The sequence below is a fragment of the Cyprinodon tularosa genome, unplaced genomic scaffold (assembly GCF_016077235.1).
Source record: "Cyprinodon tularosa strain WSP-4 unplaced genomic scaffold, ASM1607723v1 ctg53, whole genome shotgun sequence".
In the NCBI taxonomy this organism is placed as follows: Eukaryota; Metazoa; Chordata; class Actinopteri; order Cyprinodontiformes; family Cyprinodontidae; genus Cyprinodon; species Cyprinodon tularosa.
In genome coordinates this window covers 988,774-1,008,137 of record NW_024039263.1, presented here as the reverse complement: position 1 = coordinate 1,008,137, position 19,364 = coordinate 988,774, and the positions used below count along the sequence as shown (strand labels likewise).

At 37.7% G+C, this 19,364-nt stretch overlaps 1 protein-coding gene across 9 annotated transcripts in view; it reads left to right on the top strand.

Annotated features, from left to right (window-relative positions):
* The window catches only part of ntng1a (netrin g1a), a 176,798-nt gene that overhangs the window by 10,826 nt on the left and 146,608 nt on the right, over positions 1-19,364 (top strand). For all 9 annotated transcript variants that reach the window (XM_038304283.1, XM_038304287.1, XM_038304286.1 and 6 more), the window contains exon 2: positions 5,325-5,925. In XM_038304283.1, the coding sequence (XP_038160211.1) occupies positions 5,677-5,925 (249 nt within the window). In that variant the 5' untranslated portion in view covers positions 5,325-5,676. The remainder of the gene's footprint in view (positions 1-5,324; positions 5,926-19,364) is intronic.

The window sequence follows — 19,364 nt, the reverse complement described above, 5'->3', positions numbered from 1 at the left end:
CTTTTTCTCACTTAAAATGCATGTCCACACTTCATCCATCTGCTCTCCTTTTCTTTCCCTCACCTCTTCTCCCCGGGGCGACGGAGGGTTATAAGCAGGGGAGTAATGAGGGAAGGGGCTGCTGTGGCCGGGATGGTGCAGTGGTTACAGCCCAGCTTTTGTGATTGCGTTGCTTGTTATCGAAGTATTCGCTAGCGTTTGTTGTCTCATTACCCGTGACTTGAGCGGCTCTTTATCCAGGGGTTGTATGTGAGGCACGTGAACACACACACACCATCCAGTGATCCGGTCATTTCTTTAGTCTCCTTCTTACCACAGTAATATTATGTCTCTTAATGGGAACAGGGAGCTCTGTGCCAAGAGTTCCTCTGGATAATTGGCTGCTTCCTCACCTGCTGACATCTCCCCCATTGACATCCTTACATTTTACATTTAAGGTGCTTCATTTCTTCTCCCCACCTTAACCTCTTTTTTTCCCCTACCTTCTGTCCTCTGACTTACAATACTTACACTTGCCTTTTTTTTTGTACTTTTGGACGGGTTCTACGTTGACATCTTGTGTTAAATTTAATTCCAGCTCTCAGTGAAAGGCATCCAGAACGCTCATTGTGATTCATGTGATGGGCTTTTTTTTTCTTGTGAGCGAGAATAAATGCGATGAAATTCTTTCATTTCATTTGAGCAGGACTTATGCAATAAAAGGCAATTTGAAGATATTTGAAGGAACTTTTTTAATCTTACCCTATTTCTCAAATCTTTTTAAAGTTCCTTTGACTAACTTTTTGTTTCCAGTTCCATCAATGAATGTGTTTTTCATTGTGCCTTTGTAACGTTACCCTCTGCAAATCAGTCTTAGGCTTTCCTGCTGACCTTGGCTGTTCGTTAAAATGATGACTTTTATACTCTTAGATTGAAATCAAATGTATTGTTCTATGTTTAAGTAATATCATTTTCCAGTTTGACATGCTTTCAGTGTTAACTTAGTTTTACTATGCATCGTTGCTCCTTATGTATGTTTTATTAATAATAAAAACCATGTGGTTAAAATAATTTCAAGCCTTTATTCACTGAAGGATACAAATGTGTTGATGGAATGTATATTTATGGATGATAGCAGATAAGAAACACTTCATTTTAGCAGGGAATTCAAATATGAAACATGAACTTAAATGTGATTTGAAAAAGTTTTTTCCTTTTCCTTCCTTCCTTCCTTCCTTCCTTCCTTCCTTCCTTCCTTCCTTCCTTCCTTCCTTCCTTCCTTCCTTCCTTCCTTCCTTCCTTCCTTCCTTCCTTCCTTCCTTCCTTCCTTCCTTCCTTCCTTCCTTCCCAACAACATCACTTCAGTTTGGGAAGTTATATTTTGATGCCTTCAAAGAAATAAGTGTAATAAAAAATATTCAGATTTATATTCAAAATTTTTCTTCATCTTTTATTTTAAAAACAAACTTCAGTTTATTTATATTATGTGTTTATTTAAGCATGATGCTCTCATCATTGTGGTTCACTGTGGAATTTGCAAATATACTTTAGTCTTCTTGTCTCTGAGTGATGAGTTATACAAATTCTCCATGGGATTTTAAAGTGTGGGATATTGTTTTATAACTTACCATTGCTTTTTATCTCTGCTGTAACATTATACCTCACTTTTATGCTGTCTACTTTGTTCTACATGATGCTGTGTGTTCAATACCATTCTCTAACAAACCTCTGAATCCTTACCAGAGCAGCTGGATAAAAACTGAGATGAACTTTGCACAGGTGGTGATACTTTTAACAAATGTTTCTTTTGAATTTTATTGAGTATCACAGTAATCAAGGGTAAATAAGAAAAAAGATTAAAATGTCTTTCTTTGTCTGATGTATATTTTAGATGCAGATAAGTACAACCATTAAATATTAAACACATTTCCTTCATTGTGACAAACAATTCTATGTATTCTGCTCTGCACCCCATTTGAAGGTTAATAGAAACAACCCTTCGGCACCAGAACTTTACAAGGAAAAGTAAATCTATCTAGTTATTGAAATGTGATGAATGTGGACTAATCAGCAGTGCATATATACTTGTGAAAGAAATGTTGAAAGATGCTTATATGCATGAGTTTAAACCAGAGACAAGATACAGTGTTTATGCAAACATATCATGCCTTCTTATAAATCCATGTCACTACATGGGGACCCTGTGCCTAATTTGGACTTGTTTTCATTTTTTAACAGAGTTATTTTTATAGTTGAAATACTGAACCTTTAAATGCTTTATGAGCTGAAATGAATCAATAATTAATAATCGTCTCAAACTGTCTTTGTGATAATGTGGAGCTGGAATGAAATTAACTATAGTAATTTGTGGTTCCTATGAGTCTGTAAGAGAGGAAATTAGGATATAAATGTGTTCTAGGTGAAAATATTTTATTATTTTAGTGAACAGAAAAAGTGCTAAGATCCAAACAGCTGATGCAGATCCATTAATACATTTTCCGTCACGCTTATCCCAAGCAGGGTCGCGAGGGGTGCTGGTGCCAGCTGTCGAGAGGCCGGGTCCACCCTGGACAGGTTGCCAGTCCATCGCAGGGCAACACAGAGACAAAGAGGATAAACAGTCATTCACACACACACATCTAAGGAGAATTTAGAGAAGCCAATTAACCTAACAGTCATGTTTTTGGACTGTGGGAGGAAGCTGGAGTACCCGGAGAGAATGCCCACATGCAAAGAGAGAACATGCAAACTCCATGCAGAAAGACTCCAGGAATCAAACCTGGAACCTTCTTGCTGTAAGGCAGCAGTGCTAACTATTGCTCCACTGAACAGCTCTGAAGAAAATTCAGTTCAATTCAATTCACTCCAATTTATCTGAATCTATTTAGTTCCAGTCATTCATATATGTGAGTGAATTTGTATGAGTATGTGTGACTAATAATGACGCTGCATTGTAGCTTAGCTAGTTTATTATGCCAGCTGATAAAAAGTTTTTCTATCCAAGGAAACCCAAACAGCTGCAGTGAGTCCTTAACTTTGCAGAAGTATCTTATGTTGAGCAACAATTTTTGCAACCAACTGGGGATTCAACAATAAAGAGCAGGCTCAAAAGTTTACATATTTTTAAAAGTAAAGTTCTTATTTGTTGTGGCATTATAAGGACATTTGGGAGGTTTATTCTGTGATCCTTATATTGAAGCTTAAAGGGGATCGCACGGGTGAAACTGCCATAATCATGAAGCAATTTTTCTCCAATTTCCGTTATTTCAATAGATAATTTGTTAAGTGTTGCAGAGGCAACTGTAGCATAGCTAAAAAAAAAATACTATCCCTGGTAAGTTTCACAGTCAGAATGCCAGTGAAGGCTTTTCCATCTACTAAAGGGTGTTAATGAATGGTGACAGTTAATTTATCATTAAGCATTTAAAAAATGGATTGAAAACTGGCCTTGCGATGGACTGGCGACCTGTCCAGGGTGGGCAGTGGCGTTGGATGTAGGGGTTCGCCCTGAAATTGAAGGATTGACGGTTCAAGCCCCAACTCCGACTTTCAGTGTTGTGTCCTTGGGCAAGACACTTCACCTGCATTGTCTACTGATGGTGGTCAGAGGGCCCGGTGGCGCCAGTGTACGGCAGCCCCGCTTCTGTCAGTGAGCCCCAGGGCAGCTGTGGCTACAATGTAGCTTGCCACCATCAGTGTGTGAGTGTGTGTGTGAATGGGTGAATGAATGTAGTGTAAAGTGCTTTGGTCAAGTCTCCTGACTTGAATAAAGGCGCTTTATAAGTACTGCCATTTACCATTTACCCCGCCTCTTGCCCGTAAACAGCTGGAGATAGGCACCAGCACCTCTCATGACCCTACTTGGAATTAAGTGTGTAAGAAAATGGATGGATTAAAAATTGCTGGAATAAATATTATTCCGGAGGTTAATAATATCTGTGCATTTCATTAACAATTATTACCAAATATCATTCAGTCCCAAATAAATAGTTAATTGTCATTATTTCTTCATCTTAAATAATCAAAATCTAGAATCAGATCAAATCAAAAGTCTAATATACAAAAATGTAATTTGGCTTATATATATATAAGTTATATTAGGCTATATTGTAAAGAAAAAAAAAAGGTATTTCAAAATATGTGCAGGGTGTAAGAAAACAATATGACCCAATTGATTTGGTTACATAATGCCAGCAAAAAAATTAAACCACTTTCACCCCTGGTGAGGCTGCTGACTGGCAGTGTGCAGCAATATATGTGAGAGGTTCGATATATCATTGCTTTATTTATCAATACCTTCTTAAAGAGCTCCAAATAATTAATTAAATTCCATCACACCATTCCAGTGTAAGAAAAGGTATGATGAAAGCCCATGCTTAGAGCTGACTGCTTTAAAAAAAAAAACCTGACGGATGAAATCCTACACTTAGAGCTGCTATTAAAATGCTCCTATACAGTCAGAGGAGGAAGAACCCTGAATTTTTTTTATTGGGACAAGCGGCTATGTAAATGCCTCATTAAGAATAGCTGTGTATGATTTGGCTGTGCAGACAGGTATAGGTATCTAGTTCCCTCTAAGCCTAATCCTTACGTACGTTTTAAAAGCTGCTGAGCATTTTTGTATATCAAACACTGGAAGTGTTCAAAGTTGAAAGGTTTTTCCAAATCTGCTCATGAGCACAATTCTTTCTCAAAGCGCTACGGATATTTCCCTCCACCTGGCTCGGTTTTCACTCTGGCATGCACCATTAACTGTGAGACCTTACGCAGAGAGCTTGAAATGCAGTCAGGTTGTGAAAGTGAGTCAAAGACTCATGTTGAAGTCAGATTCATCCAGGCTCAGTTTTCACAGACAGTCTGAATACATTTGTAAATTGGGAAGATTAGTCTAATGGTTGCAGTAAAGTCCAACAATAACTTTGTTACTTAGAACTGTTTTGCTCATAATGCTTTTATTCTTTAAATTACAGAAGGCAATGTGGAAAAGCTTTTATAAACTAAAGCAAATGTTGTTTTTCTTTGTGTTAAGGTGAGAAGATTTTCAGGGATGTGGAGGCTGGAGAAAGCTGTAACATTGTAGGTTTGATACGACTCAGTGTGATGAAGGCTTGGTGTGAAAGCAGCAGGATCTGGTTTACCCTGATGGCCTCAATTACCGATTCTCCTATTTTCTGATGGACAACAAACACCGTTGTTGCACTTCTTTCTTACACCCGTCCGACTTTCTATTTCACACTTAGACCTTTCCTACCATGCTGTGGCCCGAGCTAATGTTGTCTCAGTGTCAAAATCAAATCCCATAAGGGAGATTTTCTCACATTCGCTCTTCTTGTGTTTCTCCACAGCCCCAGATCATCAATCGGGACGTGGACTATGATTGACAGCCGAGGGAGCTAAGGAGACCTGCCACTCAGTTTGCTATTAGCGTGTCAAGGGGGCTTTCTCTTGTTCATCTAGCCCCCTTCTCCAACCTCAGCTCGCTTCTTATCTTTGGACCTATATCCTCACAGTCTTCAGCCTCTCTGAAAACAAAACAATACTTCTAAATCAAGCCAGGTTCCCTCCCTCCCACAAAAGGAGTTGGACATGCCTCCTCACTCCGTTTGAGACATTGGAAGAAGAAGTCTACAAACCCTGGTTTGTGCATTTTAAGAAGGAGGAAGCGCTCCATCTGAAGGAGCTGAAAGAGGAGTAGTCATGAGGTTCCAGTTTGCACTTACCCTCCAGGCGATATGGACTGGCATGTGCCATGCTGCCATGCAACACTACCCTGCAGCATGGGGCCACTATGACGTGTGCAAGTCCCAGGTGTATTCGGATGAAGGCTTAACCTGGGACTACATGGCCTGCCAACCGGAGGCAGCAGACATGACCCAGTTCCTGAAGGTTACCCTGGATCCCCCCAACATCACTTGTGGAGACCCTCCAGAGACATACTGTGCCCTGGTGAGTGCATTTAGAATCTAAAAGTCTACTGTCAAGACCATCTTATCAGTTCATAATATTGTGTATCTACTGGGGATGTTTTGACCCCACAGCCATGACAAAGACTCTCAGAAGCCTGTGTTACTCACATATGTAGCTGTGGATGAAGGAATTGAGGCTGGTGCCCATTGACGTCATGTTCTGCTGTTTCGAGAGCTGTGGCTCAGTATGCACAGCAAACACAATCTGATATCATGATGATGATGATGATCCAGTTGAAAAGACATGCTTTAGTCACCTTGTCAACATGTACAGACATCCCAAACCATTTGTTCTCCCCTTTGAGTTTTTAATTCTCTACCTCCTGTTAGGGAACACAATAGTCTACCAGGTCACAATCGTCACACTTGATTATTTGTCTATTGGTTCTTGTAATTTAGATAAAATAATCTTAAAACACATATATCTGAATAGGTTAGAATTAAGAATACCTCAATCAAGACTTTTCATCTGAGATATTGATCCAAGTCATTTAATGACACCTTTGACTTAATTTTCAAGATTTTTAAAGGGAAAGTTGCTGCCATATAAATTAAACTTCATTATTTCATTTACAATGAGCACATTGATTTGGTATTATTATGATTTACTCACGTTTATTTAGTATTTGTAGCATCTTATTAAAATTTAAAAGTACACATGCCCGTACTTTATGATATGATCAGCCTTTTTTGGGTTCTAAGGGCTGGATAATTTGCCATGTTGGTCCAAACTTGACCTGAAGGACTTCTATTTGGCGAATGTATATTACTTGATATTGATCCCAGTTGGATATTTAATTGCACTTCAATGCGTTATGTGTTATATGAGATTAATTAAACGGTTTTGGCCCCACAGACAATATAATCTTATGGAGCTGTTTGCTTCACACTATGTTAATGCTAGCAGGATTTTAATTTGATCCTATTTCAGAGCAGTCTGGATAATTCATGTGCAGATAAAAATACAAACCTGGCATGTTACTTTGAACGTATAATTTATTAAATAGTGTTTTAGTAGCTCTTCTTCAGTTGAGGTGCAACAACAGACAACAGAATCTCTCTTATAAAAGGTGAACAACATTTAGATTGTTTTGGAATTACATTTGAAAAACAAAATAATCTACTTGACCTATAAAAGTGTTTTGTAATCAACACATAATGGGGTGTGATTTTGAATAGATTGTCTGTGAAAAAAGGTCAAGATGACTTACAGGATGCAGCTGACAGTAAATTCACAGATCATAAACAAAATTAGGGTATCAGGATTTGGGTTTAGGGCTTAAACCACATCATATAAAAAATGAGACCTAGGATTAAAATTGGGATTTTCTCATTTAATGTAATAGCAATATCTACACAAAAATAAGATGTGAGTTTAAAGTTACATTCTCTACGTTTTGCTTTTGATTGTTTATTGTGCAGTTTTTTTTAAACACTGAAGAAATAATTGGACTCTTGAACTAAGCAAAGACAATCATATCAGGTCAAGTATTTAATTAGCTAACCGCCTTCTTCTGGGTACTTTTCTTCTTGAGATTCACAGCTGGTCGCTTTAGATTAATCCTAAATGATGAATCTGTTTTGGGCCACAGCGTGTCACCGAGTCATCATAGATTCCATCTGAACAAATGCGCTACTCAACAGCTTGGAGAGCCCTTTTAGAAAAACAGTGAGATGTTTCAGGAAAAAGTAGTAACTTGAGGCGTATAAATAGATCGCCACCATCAGCACAAATTCAGCTGAGAGGGAAGATAGTGGAACAAAGAGGGATTAACAAAACACAGATGACAAAAAAAAACAGCAAAAGAATGATCAGAGAAGCCAGACGGAGCACACAATAGGGAGACAGAGGCTCTAAGGACTGTGGAAAGCATAGGTTGACTGAAGAACTAATATCTCGTGTGCAGGGAGGAGGGATGCAGGCTTTGAAATGTGAATAATTCAACATGTTTTGTAGCTAATGTGTTTTATTCATAGGACACATTATTCAGCACGACACCTCAGAGGCACTCAAAAATGCTGACTCCCGTGACTCCAAGGTTGGTTGAAGGCAAACCGTCTAAGAAGGAGTGGGCGAGCTTATTGTCACCCTATGTTTGTGACGGTGTGCGCAACATTTGAATGACATCAAAGACTAGAGGGCGTTTATGGAGTTCTCTCAGAGTCCTGTCAAATTTGGAAAATCTTAAAATAGGAAAAAAATACATATATAATATAAAAAAAGATTAATATTTCAAGTTTTTGATACCCATAAACGTTGTCCTACCTTCATTTGTTTATTCCTTTCTTTTTCCTTCCTTTCTTAGTTTCTAGTTATGCATTCTTTATTTCCTTTTTGGCTCCATCATTTTCTCCCTCTATAGACCCTTTTTTCCTGTCTCTTCTTTTTCTCCATCATGCTTTCTTTTTTCCCCTCATCTTTATTCCATTGAGAACTTCCTTTCTTTCCATTTTGTCCTCCTTTATGACATCCTTTTCTTCTTCATTCCCGTTTTCTTCCTTCATTGTGTAATTTTCTTCCTTTGACCTTTATTTACATCCTACCTTCCATTCTTTTACTCTCCTTCCTCTCAGTTCCTCATTTATAGCCTGTAGAAATGGTTTCAGATTAGCTTCGCTGCAGCTCAATGATCTAAACCCTGGATAAACATAAGCAGCCATCAGATTCCTATTTCAGGAAACACAGCATAAACTAGGTTAACAATTATTTTTGCCAGTCTTTTAACAGTCTGATGATGGCTTATTGAATTAGCAGCAGTTTGCGCTGCACCGCTGCCCTCATGTCTCCGGCAGTCAATGTAATAGGAGGGCCTCAATTAACCAGGCAGCGGTTGGCTCCTACATAGCCATTTCCTCTCTCCGTTGTACTCCGCGGATCACAAATCACACAAACATCAGTGAAATATGACCTCCTTTCTGCTTTGCCATGGAGTCCAATTCTCTGTGATTGTTTTATTTTTACCTCGGGCAGTGACACGGATCCAGATCAACATGGAAACAATTACCATTGATATTTCAGCCACTGAGCATGCCACTCTGCTGCTACGGTGTCGATAACACTTATATCATAAGTCAGATCGTCGTAGATTTGGGGTGATTATTGTATGTCGGCGTTATCGGTGAAAATCATCTTTCTGTAAATTGATTTTTTTCGTGCTCGTAGAGGAGGGTGTATTTTCAAGCTTGGCTTCCTCTTCCTGGACAGCTGAAGGTAACAGACACCGAGACCTGACAGGAGTAAGAGAGAGAGCGAGGGGAGCAGAGCAGGATGCAAGATGAAGAGGCTGGAGGGCGTGGTGCTTATGTGAGCACGGCAAGCTCAGGTTGCGGCCCCTGTCCCAGGGTCAATGATAAAGGAAGATGGCATCAAACACACTGCACATCCACATACACAAAAAAATGCTCACTCCAGTAAGGACATTTTATTCTCCTTCCAGCCTGCTAACCTTTTCAGTTGCAATAGGCTGGCATTCTCTGAACTCTGGTGCATGAATCTGACATAATATCAGATTTCTGTGTCCCCTCCAGGTAAACTCTGGCTTTTAAATACTGGGACAGCTTTCCCAGACCCGCTGATCGTTGACGTTGTGTTGGGATGTAAAAAGAGCAGCTGTATCTTCAATATTCATGAACTATTAATGAATAGTTTTAAAGTTAGCAGTTTCTCAGAAAAAAAAAATCATGTCAAAAGCATGAAGCATAAAGTTTCTTCTCGTGATACTAAGTTTTTTTTTTTCAATATAAAATACATTCTGCGTCTGTACTTTAAGGGCCGTCAGTCTGATAGCTGTTAAAAAATACATCGTGTTCACCAGCCATTTGATTCATGCTTCATGTTCATGCAAAAGGAAAATGCCAGGAAAAGTTGCTGGATTTAATGTATGTTTACCTTTTAAATAGGCATATATGCAGATTTGGTTGCTTTCTGAAGTCATAAGAAAAGCTTTTGAAAAGTCTACTTTTGGACTATTCATAATAACTGTGAATCTGTGTATGTATTTTATAAATATCTTTGTCACACTACTTTAAATCATACAGACTGATTGTGCCTACAATGCAAGCTTAATAAAATGAATTAGTGGGTTTTAACTGAACTGTGAAATGGCTGTTTTGCTCTCAATCTGGTCCAATTTCATCTCCTTCTCTTAAAAGTTATATGAACCGCTTAGGCTTGGTATTGTGCTTGGTTGACTTCATGCAGCCTTATTTTATAAATAGGGTTCATTTAAAAATAAAAAATCAGAAATGTTTTGGTTAATATGCGTAAATATAGCTATTCTGGATCAACTTACACCACACTTTTTTAGTAAATGTAGTTTTTCTTTTCTTATTTTCCTTTTGGAAGCACTTAAATAAAAAAAAAGAATGTGTAAAAAGTAAATTACACATTGTGCTTCACATTGAATAGTGCCTCAGGTAAAATATTTCTAAAATAAATTAAATATTACACCTCAGAGATTTAATTCAAACTTTAGTTAAGTCAGATTTGTGATAAATCCTTTTGTTTATGTAACTCACACCTTACTTCTTTTAAGATGGTCAAAGTTTGTGTGAACCTTCACTTATCTCAGTCGTTCTTTTTCCTTTGAGATGGCACATCTTTGCAATGATGAGCTACGGCAATATTAGTTTACTGTTTTCATATGGAGCTCAATCTTTCTTAGAGGAACCATTCAGGGGCTTTTCTTGGTATGCGAATCAGGGAGGTGGTAGCTTCAGTGGATTTACATTGTAGTGTAAAAATCTGACCTTTCCCTAAGCGGATCCTGATTAGAGGTTTCAGGCACACAAAGCATTGAAACCCCCCCCCAGCCCCCTGTACCTTCTCTGTCCCGATTTGCCTCTCAACAAGCTCTGCGCTGACATTTCCTTCAGAAAAGAATGCGCCGTCAGCAGCAATACGTCTCATTTCATGCAGCAACACAGGGTAAAGGATGAAAGAGGATCAGGTGGAGAAAATTAGGAGCTTTTTATTTATTTATTTAGTTATTTTAACAGGGCTGTGGTCCTGAACTTCACATTTCTATCTGCCGTTTGATTTGAATTCTAGAACGTTGTTGCAAATAGCTGTTAATTAATCAAATTATTACACGTTTGACGTAACTCAGCTTGAGCTCTTTGTGCCTTTCATCTTAGCCAGACCAAACAAAATCAAAGGTTTTTTGAGGTTTGTGACAGAGGCGAAGGACACAGACCAAAATAAATTAAAATGAGACAAATCAGAGTTATTCCTCCTTTTTTTCCCTCTTTGTTTGACTAATGATAGCTATCTGGAAGTCTGAACAAAGGTGCACTTGTTGTTTCTGCATAATTACCAAAGATGCAGTGTCTGGCGCTAGACTGATTTTTTGTTTTTTTATCTAAAACTCAAGGGAATATTTTCTCCTTTATGTGATTTAATTTGCCTATTCGACTCTTAGTAGCAAGAAGTTTAAGCCAATGTTGTGGTAGACAGAGCTACTGGTTTGACGGATAGCTTCCATGATTTTGCATATATATATTGACATTTAGACATGGCACATGGTATTTTGTCATGTTTCATAAATTTCAAAAACGTATAAATTAAAACAGCTTTTTTTTCCTCATAATATTGTGCTTTTCTCTAATATTATTAATGCCAATATAGTCTTATCATATTATGACTTTATGTGCCTAGTATTACAACCTCTTAGTGTGACCCTAATACTTAATCATACACATCATTAAAATTAACAGCAAATATGAATCAGATCACTCTTGGCCTATATAATCTATTTTAGTATTGTCATTTTAACTAAATTACTAAACTGCATAATTTTTTCTGAAATATTGTTATTTATTTATCTGCAGCAATGTATGATTGAACAACTAATTAGGCATCTTTTTTCTTTCTTCAGTCTTTCAGAAGTTGCCATCTGGCCGCAGGCTTTACTCCCCAGCTTATCAGACCCAGAGAAGGAGAGCGACCCTTTTCCCCCTCTGCTGTTCTTTTACTGAACTCAAAGGGGCTCTAAGAACAAATTTCTAATGAGCAATATCAGAGCATTTCCTATGTGCGTCATAACATTGGCGCTAGACCTGCTGTTTGCTCATTGTTTTAATTGCTGCTTTCCTTATCTATTTCCTATATATCTATTTATACCGGATCATGGTCTATTTAATTGCTCCTCTGGGATAAAACAAGTAATTATGGTCTATTCCACCTAAAACAAAACAGTGTAATATATTATCATCAAAGCAAATGTGGAATACTGAGTATGGAATAGAAGAGTAGAGTCAAACATACGTCAGACAAAATAAGAAATCTCTGTTGTGTGAAATCGCAGCCTTCACCACCTGCTCTGTTGTCTCCCTAATCTTCTTTTCTGAGGATCTCTAGTGGCCCGGAGCTTTCAGCAGCGAGCGCTACACCACACTTTAAAATTTAGTGTCATTACTGACAGCGTTAGATGCTGGCTTATATATGCTATCAGCAATAATGATGCAGCTTACTTGCTGCTTGGAAATCATTGACTTGCTCTCCCCCTCTTACCCAGAAGGAAGAGAAGAAAAAAGCTTTCTTTCATAAATAATTTTCTTCTCATTTATCAAGTACTTTATATTTAGTGTCTTTGGTTACTCAAGTGCTCTTACCAGAGGTTTGGAATCAAAGTTTAATTTTGCTAAATGTTGACCACAAAAGCTTGCAGAAAAAAGACATAGCATAGCTCTTTAAAAACGCTTTGCTGTGCAGCTTAGGCCATATAAATATCCTGGTTTCAGAGCTCAGTGATTTCATTGTTTATTCGAAATGAAAGTACAACAAGGCCCTGTACACATAACAAAATGTGGACTGACACACTCCCTGTTCAGTATGGGAGTACTTCAAAAGGGACACACATTTTTCATTGACAGGATCTAAAGTTCCAAAATAGTTTTGTCATTTCTTTAGCATAAGACCCATGTCTCTCCTACTACATCCCCATACTACCCAAAAAAATACCCATTTTATGATGTGTTCTACTTTATGGTGCTGCATGAGAAGTGCTCCAATGTTCCATCTTGCTGCCCCTCTTATTTAATATCACTTGCTCCCCCAACTCAGACCATGACAAACCATGCAGGTGACTCACAGCTCTACATTACAATGTCACCAGGTGACTATGAACTCATTCATGTGCTGGGTCAATTACTTCTATGGGTTTTTTCAACTGAATGGAAACTTTGAACTTGAGTAATAATTGTTGGAGTAAGACACATGGATCAAAAGTTAGCATACAGTTTCTGTTACTTTAGTTAGAAACTACTGGTCAGGCTCAAATTTTTAGGACTTCTAGGACTTGACCAGGATTAAATGATGAAAGTTGCAGCAAGAGCTTTAAAAACTCATTTATGTGTTTATCTTAAGCAGAATCGATTTCTAAAACAGTAAAATCTCAAAATCAATCAAGCAGCAGCAGTTGATCCGGAATGCTGCTACCTGTGTCCTCACTGAATCTAATGAAATGGAGCACATCATGCCATTTATAAAGTCCCTACACTTTTTCTCTGTATCATATAGAATAGACTTTAAATTATTTATGTTATGGTTCTGTCACAGCTTGGTGATTTAAAGAGTGTATGCTGACGTAAAAAAAATTATTTCAAAAACGCTGAAGAAGGTTGGGTAAGTTCCGGTGCGTTTTGTATTAGTTATGAGCATGCTGAAGCCGGTTGACATACGGCAAGTATGCCAGCGTATCCTCATATGTGGGCCATAAGTTACAGGTAAGTTATGTGATCGTTCACACATGTTAAGTAAGTTACTTATAAGTCGTGGTGTCCCTCTTTTCCAACCTGTATCATCCCCATCATAGGGTGAGTGTGACAGTGAGATGGATCCTCCCTGCATTCATGCCCACGACCAACTTCCTTCCTTCCTTCCTTCCTTCCTTCCTTCCTTCCTTCCTTCCTTCCTTCCTTCCTTCCTTCCTTCCTTCCTTCCTTCCTTCCTTCCTTCCTTCCTTCCTTCCTTCCTTCCTTCCTTCCTTCCTTCCTTCCTTCCTTCCTTCCTTCCTTCCTTCCTTCCTTCCTTCCTTTTTCTTTAAATTTTTAAAACTCTTACTACCGGTAGTTTTTTTGGTGGGCGATAAACAGCAGCTACCACAACTTCTAAGTTTAGAGAATGTTTCTGCTTGTGCTTTCTATGCAGGCCTAGCGCCTCAGGGCTCATTTCCATCCCCCCTCAGGACACTGGCTCTTGGCATATCATAGGCATTACGTTGCCGTGTGATATGCATAAGTTAGGCTGTCGTTAGACATAAGTTCTGGACTCGTTATGAATACTCTATGTATACGCCCGAAATTGAAAAAAAAAAATACATCGAAAGTTCATGGTATGCAGCATTTTAGAAGATTCTGGGATGTCGGCATACGCTGTCTAAATTGTCAAGGTGTGACAGCGCCATTAATTTGCATATCACTGAATGAGTCAGCCACAAAATACAATACAGGTCATAATGATTAATATTATGAGGACTGCATTTGTGTGTTTATTGTGGAGCTACTGCATGATATGACTGGGGCATAAATAACTTCAAAGATAAATGATGAGATTATTTTTTCAGTTACACCAGCAGAAATTCTATAAAATTTTGGAAAGAAAATATTGTGTTTATAGCATTTCTGAGTAGTGACGCTTCTGGACCTGAATATGTTTCCCTGAATATTTTTCCCTTTCTGAAGAAATAGCGTTTCAGAAACACTTATAGTGTTCAAGCCTAACCATGACCTGGATGAATGAGAATCTTCACAGATGTTAAAGAAAATAATGTTTACTACAGAGTTAGTTGTGCTCAGAGATGGACTGTGAGAACTAAAAGTGCTCTTGGTATCATAATAAACAGAAACTGTGTATTGATGGATGGGTTTAAGAAATATAACTCAAAGCAGCGATAAGAGTTTTAGATTTTTTCTTAAACTAGTATATCAGTTGTATTGTAATAAAGTAATTATATCAGGTTGACTCCATAGACCTAGTTTAACTAGTGGAAACCTGCTCTGTGCTCACACTCTTCCCACCTAATGCCTCATTATAACCTTTCATTTTGTAGCATTTGGCTGAAACTCTTCTCCTGCTTTGGGAATCAGTTCAATACCAGCAAACACGGCAGCCAAATGTCTCTGAGGCTTTTATCTTTCTGACCAAGATGAAGGGTATAGCTAACTACAGCCACAGGAGAATCTCATCACCTTCTCCCAGGCATGTCCTATGTCATAAAGTTTGCATGAGCGTCGGGCACAGGCTGAATTTTTTATCATTATTGTACTTCCACAAACCATTCCTTCTCTGAACATTCAGAGTATAAACAAACCCAGTTTTCGTTATCCAAGCAGAGGCAGGCGCAGCAGGATTCACAAAATTAATTGTTATGAGAAAGAAATGGCATATCTGATAATTGGTATGTTGAGACAATGTTTTTTTTTTGATATCCCAATGACACCAAACTTAATTTTTGTGTTAAATTCTGTTCTGGAGGTGAGGCTGGTTTCAGATAATATTTTTTTTAGCTTTACTTTGACATACATGGCAACAGTTACTAAGGAAAGGTGATGGTTTCTCTCTTTTTTCCAGAATCAAAATCCCTGCGTAATCCTTATCACATCTTATGATTGCCACCACATCATTATCATCATGTGGTCGTGACTTGTTTTGGTTGCAGTGTGAATTAGATCATTTATTTTCCTCTGTGCAAACAGAAATAAATGTTTCCTCCCTGAAAAGGAAAAAAAAAGTTTACGAAAGTGAAGTCGACGAGGAGTTGGTATGCAGACAACATCAGGAGTCGCTCTGTGATGTTGCCGTGTGAGTGTGTGACTCGTCTATCTGGGCTCCATCAAGGCATTCGGTGCTGCCTTGCCGTTTACACTGCCATAACAAGATAACAAGGGGCCCCCTTGACTCCAGCCTCCCACAGGCTTTGCTGCTGACAGTTCTTTTTTTCCCAAAGTTTTCAGCAAAACATTTTCTTCTTTGCCATAAACTACAGGGGATAACTTGGAAATCATAAAATATCTGCCTCCCATTTCTCCATTTTTTTTTTCAATGTTAAGATGAACCCACATGTTGGTGGAATGTGCAGTGGCAAATATGTCAGTAAAGGAGCTGTGCAATTTCATACAATCCTTTGAAACAAACAATTAATTTTCTCGCAGATTTCAATAAATTGAGTTTAAAAATGATGAATTCCTAAAGCCACCAAAAATAACCAGAACCTTTCTGAAAAAAGTGAATACACCCTAAAACTATAGTGATGCCACCCTTGGAAATAACATCGTATTCAAATAATATAGATTAATAAACAATACATTTTTTAAATAGCTTTGCAAAATTTTATATTTTTACATTTGAGCTTAAGATAAGTAGCAGAATTTGAGCTCAGAAATGAGGATTTAGCCAGTTAATGTCCACGTGCTGAAGCAACAAAGGAACCGCAGAATATCACATTAATACCACAAAATATGACTGTTTTTAAAGATTTCATTTTGTTTGTTAATTTGTACATTCCATTTTTGAATAACGTAACAGTTTTCACTAATTTAAAAAAAGAAACATTATATTATCTTCTTAGAAAGTTCAACTTTGGATGTTTTTTTTCCTGCCCAGGATGTTTAGCCTCTTACACCCTAAGGGGGTATAAATAAATTTCTGCCTGACAAAAACACACAAAAGTAAATAACTTATAGCCTCAAAGCTATTAGATTTAAGAAGAAACTTTTGGTACGTCTGTAAAGGTAAGATATCATAGAATGGTTTTCTGGTGTCAGCACCATTGTAGCTTTGACCCTGCCTGAAATATTAGGGACAAAATACAAAATATTTTGCATTTTTTGAACCTCGCCAAAATTTTCTTTGAAATAAACATTGCAAAACACTACCAAAATATTATTTATAGCACAAAAAAGTAGTACAGACTTTCAAATCTAAATGTTGTGTAAAAATATACCAAATTTGGACTCAATCAGATGAATCATATTTATTTTAGAATGGTATTAGTGAGAAATTTCTTAGGCGGAGAGGCCATTTTGGCACATTTATCCATAAATGTCACCAAACTGTGCCAAATATGTTTTTTACATCAATACTGGGGGTTTGGTAAAATTATGAGGTCATGTAGCAGCTGGACCCGCCGGTGGGTCCGTAGGGTTCAAGGGGTTAGTTATGATATAGCAACTGTATTTTGCATTTACCCATATATATATTTGTTATTAAAATGAGTTTAATGATAAAAAAAACATTTAGGTGTGACAGAAAAAAGAAGGCAAAAGATGAAATGTATGAAGGCAGAAATACTTTTTCAACAGTGCAGCTAATTCCTTTGCTTGTGACTTTTAAATCACAAATAAAAAAAAAAACACACAAAATAAGCATCTAATCGGATTGTAACTGAACATACAGAAAGAAATATTGATCTCAGTTTCTCATTTATTCTGCTATGGAAACTAATATTCCTTTACTATGTCTAACTTAATTTTATTCACCCAACAAACACAATCATCTGTGTATTTTATTTTTATATGATTGATTAAACCAAGCAGTATGATTCTGCCAGTGCCCTGTTTCAGTCGAGGGCAAAGGTTGAAGAGAGACATTAATTAGGAGTACTTTTCCTGCACTCTAGAACATCTCAGCAATCTATGCAACTTACTACAATCCATCCAGAAATATGTCACTGTTTTATTATCATGCAGAATACAAGCCAACCCTTTGGGGTTTTACTGTCTGACCTCTTATGCTGTGATTTCTTTCTTTCTCATTTATTTTACCTGAGAAAGGCATTTTTCCCACCTCCCTTTCTTTCCCTTTTCTCTGTAGGCAAAAAATCCCTCATGGAGTAATGGGAGCTTTTGTTGCATTTCACACTTCATCACTCGTGGAAAATTATGGTCCATTCCCGTGCATGATGCTCAGAGATGGATAGAGATGCCGCTGTGGGGCTTCTGGAGAGATCCGTTGACTTTTAATTGCTCCTTGAACCTTGCATGGGAATTTCTCTCTTATAGCTCACATGGCTGAACACAGTTTTTTTTCCAAATACACCAGTCCTGCTTTGGGATGTAGATGTGTGACCACGCACAGACAGCGCTTGGTATTTTAAAAAGCCAAACATACCGTAGTGAGACTTTTGGTTTTAATGGTGCTTAGATTTTAATTTATTTGTGCAAGGGGATGGTAAAGTTAATTACTGATGCTAAGAGATGTTGCTCTGAAAAATAAAAAAACTATTTTAGCCATCTCATCTCTCATTTTTGTCAATAGTGAGGGGGTCAGTTGCTATAACAGTCAGGGTAAAGGCTCTCCATCATCTGCTCGTTGTCACAAGCAGAGCTTCTGATCTCATATCAGGATAATAAATGTTGTACTCATATCAGGACAATAACTATTGTACCGGCTTTGCAATGATTTTCTGCTTGCGTCTGCCACACCGTCTTTTTCTATTTGCGTCTACTTGTACAGTCACCCAACAGGCTTTCATGAATCCTGATCTGGCATTCACATCTTACCGTTGCAGGTGACTGTTCACTTCTATTTTAGGATCTGAGCCACTGTACAGGCCATAATTAGGATTTGTTAAAAAAATAGATTCATAAGAAAGCAGAGCATGTCTGAAACTGGGTATTCTAACCTAATTTGGAGTGTTAGCACAATTTGGTTTGCCACTACACAAAGACAGCTGTGTTGAAATGTAATACAAATAGCTACATCAGCTACAGGGGCAGAGCTTTTTTGAATGATTTAGGCATCATTTATAAGGAATGACAGTTTTATGCAGATGCAAGATGTATCCAAAAATAAACAAGCAGTAATGTTAGCTGACATTAGCACCACACAGTACATCTTTAATCTGCTGATCATTGTTCAAGGAGATAAATAACCATGACAACAGGATCAATGCAGCCTGACAACATTGTGTGTAATATTCATGGTAGAAACTGTAGTTTCACAATTAAGGATTAAATGCAGTTTAATTACTTCATTTCATCACTTGGATGCATTTCACACAGTGATGAAATGCTTTTCTATAGCTGCATACATCTTGGTCTGGGATGATGACACTTGCTATGTCACCATGTGGAAAATCAGCAATTTTAACTTAAAAATTACAGAGATTGGAGTTTGTGGGGAAAGGCAATGATCCTCTGACTTTTAAAAGGTTGAAATTTCTAGTTAGACTCCAAGGGCGTTTTTTATGTATTTCCGTCTCTTTTGCTTTGACTAGTGTGCAAGCATAAGTTATTTCTTGATTAAAGAATGGTAGCTGTTATAATCTTCCTGTTCTTCACTGACTGATCCCATTTCATTTCATGTAGAAACAAGTTTGAAACATCTAGATTACAAGCTCATTCACAGCACAATAACTTTTTATGTGGCCCGCATTTTCCCGTTTCTATGATAGATTGTCAAAATCTCTCATTAGAGGA